Source organism: Aphanomyces invadans, assembly GCF_000520115.1.
Source record: "Aphanomyces invadans strain NJM9701 unplaced genomic scaffold supercont1.3, whole genome shotgun sequence".
Taxonomy (NCBI): Eukaryota; Oomycota; class Saprolegniomycetes; order Saprolegniales; family Verrucalvaceae; genus Aphanomyces; species Aphanomyces invadans.
Window position 1 is genome coordinate 1,980,097 of NW_008580148.1, and position 1,683 is coordinate 1,981,779.

General features: G+C 61.3%; 1 protein-coding gene across 1 annotated transcript; it reads left to right on the forward strand.

Annotated features, from left to right (window-relative positions):
* Positions 1–860: 860 nt before the first annotated feature.
* Positions 861–1,683, forward strand: H310_02275 (hypothetical protein). The gene has a single exon (XM_008865724.1). It carries the CDS (start codon positions 881–883, stop codon positions 1,403–1,405), a length of 525 nt encoding a protein of 174 aa, XP_008863946.1. The 5' UTR covers positions 861–880; the 3' UTR covers positions 1,406–1,683.

Below are 1,683 nucleotides of genomic sequence, written 5' to 3' on the forward strand. Positions count from 1 at the left end.
AGTGGCTGCTCCAGATAAAATCGATACTGAACCAGATGCACCAGCAGCGGCCGTTCCTGTCGATAGGGCCACACTGCCAGTCGTTGGGGCGTCGGCGCTAGCAGCGATCACATCGCCACTGGTACCAATGGCACTTGTGCCGCTTACAAGTGCGATTTTTCCACCAGCACCAGTGTTGAGAGCGTTTCCAGCGGCCAGGGCGATATCTCCTCCGGCTTCGGCCCCACTTCCACCGGTCAATCCAATTTTTGCACCGGCGGAAGAGCTCAACGAAGTGGCGCCAGCAGTCAATTGAACTTTGCCACCAACGTTTCCGTCACCACCGGCAATTGAGACCGCGCCCGCTTGGGCCAAGGTGCTTTTTCCACCAGAGACGAGGACATCCCCCGCCTTGGCGCCTGCAGTCAGATCGGAAGTTGAGATCGCAACATCCCCGCCATTGCCCGTGGTCGCCGCGCCCGTCTTGACTGAAATGCCTCCAACGTTAGCAGCAGCGTTGCTCGTGCCAGTTGCAATCGCAACACTGCCACTGTTCAGCCCAGCAGTGCCGGACTTCAACTCGACTGTCCCCGAGTGCGCTGCGTTTTGACCGGACGCAATAGAGATGGCCCCAGATGACGAATCGGCATGTGCACTGTTGCCCGTGCGAACTTGCAGGCCGCCACCATGCAGTTGTTGCGTCGCCGTTGTATCACCAGTTTGAAGCACAATGTTGCCCCCTTGTTTGGTAAGCTCGTCCGTTCCCGACGCCACGTGCACGTACGACGCAGCACGCACATTTAGGCCGTCAAACTCAGTAGTGATCGTGTTGGCACCTCCGAGAAGGGTCACCCCAATGGAGCCACCAGCGCCGCCCGTTCCTGCGCCAGTCCTCAACTGAATGGCTCCGCTGGTGCTACCGGGTGGTGTACCGACGGTGACTGCACCACTTCCGGACGTCGCAGCGCCAGCACCCGACAAAAGCGCAATTGTGCCTCCCACGGTACCCGAACCAGCACCACCCGTCAGCTCGATATTGCCGCCAACTGTGCCGAGGCCACCAGTGACCGAAGTCTTGCCGCCGGTGCTGACAGTGCTGGTGCCGGAGGTCAAAGCAATCGCACCGCCAATTCCAGTCGCACCATTGCCAACCGTCAAGGCAATGCCACCCCCGGTACCTCCAGTCGCTGCGCCAGTGGAAATTGCGATGGCTCCAGAATCGCCACCCGTGGATGTTGCCGTAGCTAGTGTCGTCGTTCCCGATGAACCACCTGTGGAAGTGCCACTCGATATTGCCACCGGGCCTCCAACAACACCTGCGCCACTCGTCGCCGTGATCGCACCGCCAGTTCCAGTGCTGCCAGCGCCAACAGACAGAACAATCGCGCCGCCAGGACCACCTGTGCCAGCTCCACTTCTCAGCTGAATGGAGCCGCTGGTCGTGCCCGGTGCAGTGCTGACGGTGACTCCGCCGCTTGTGGAGGACGCAGCAGCAGCTCCAGACGTCAACTGAATGCTGCCCCCGTAAGTCGCCGTTCCCGCGCCGCCAGTCAGTTCAACGTTGCCGCCTTCAGTGCCTGCGCCACCGACGAGGGAGCTTTTACCACCGGTTCCAACAGAGCTAGCGCCGGCGGTGAACGTCACACCTCCACCAGCCCCGACCACGCCGTTTCCGACTGTTCCCAGGATCGCCCCGCCGGTGCC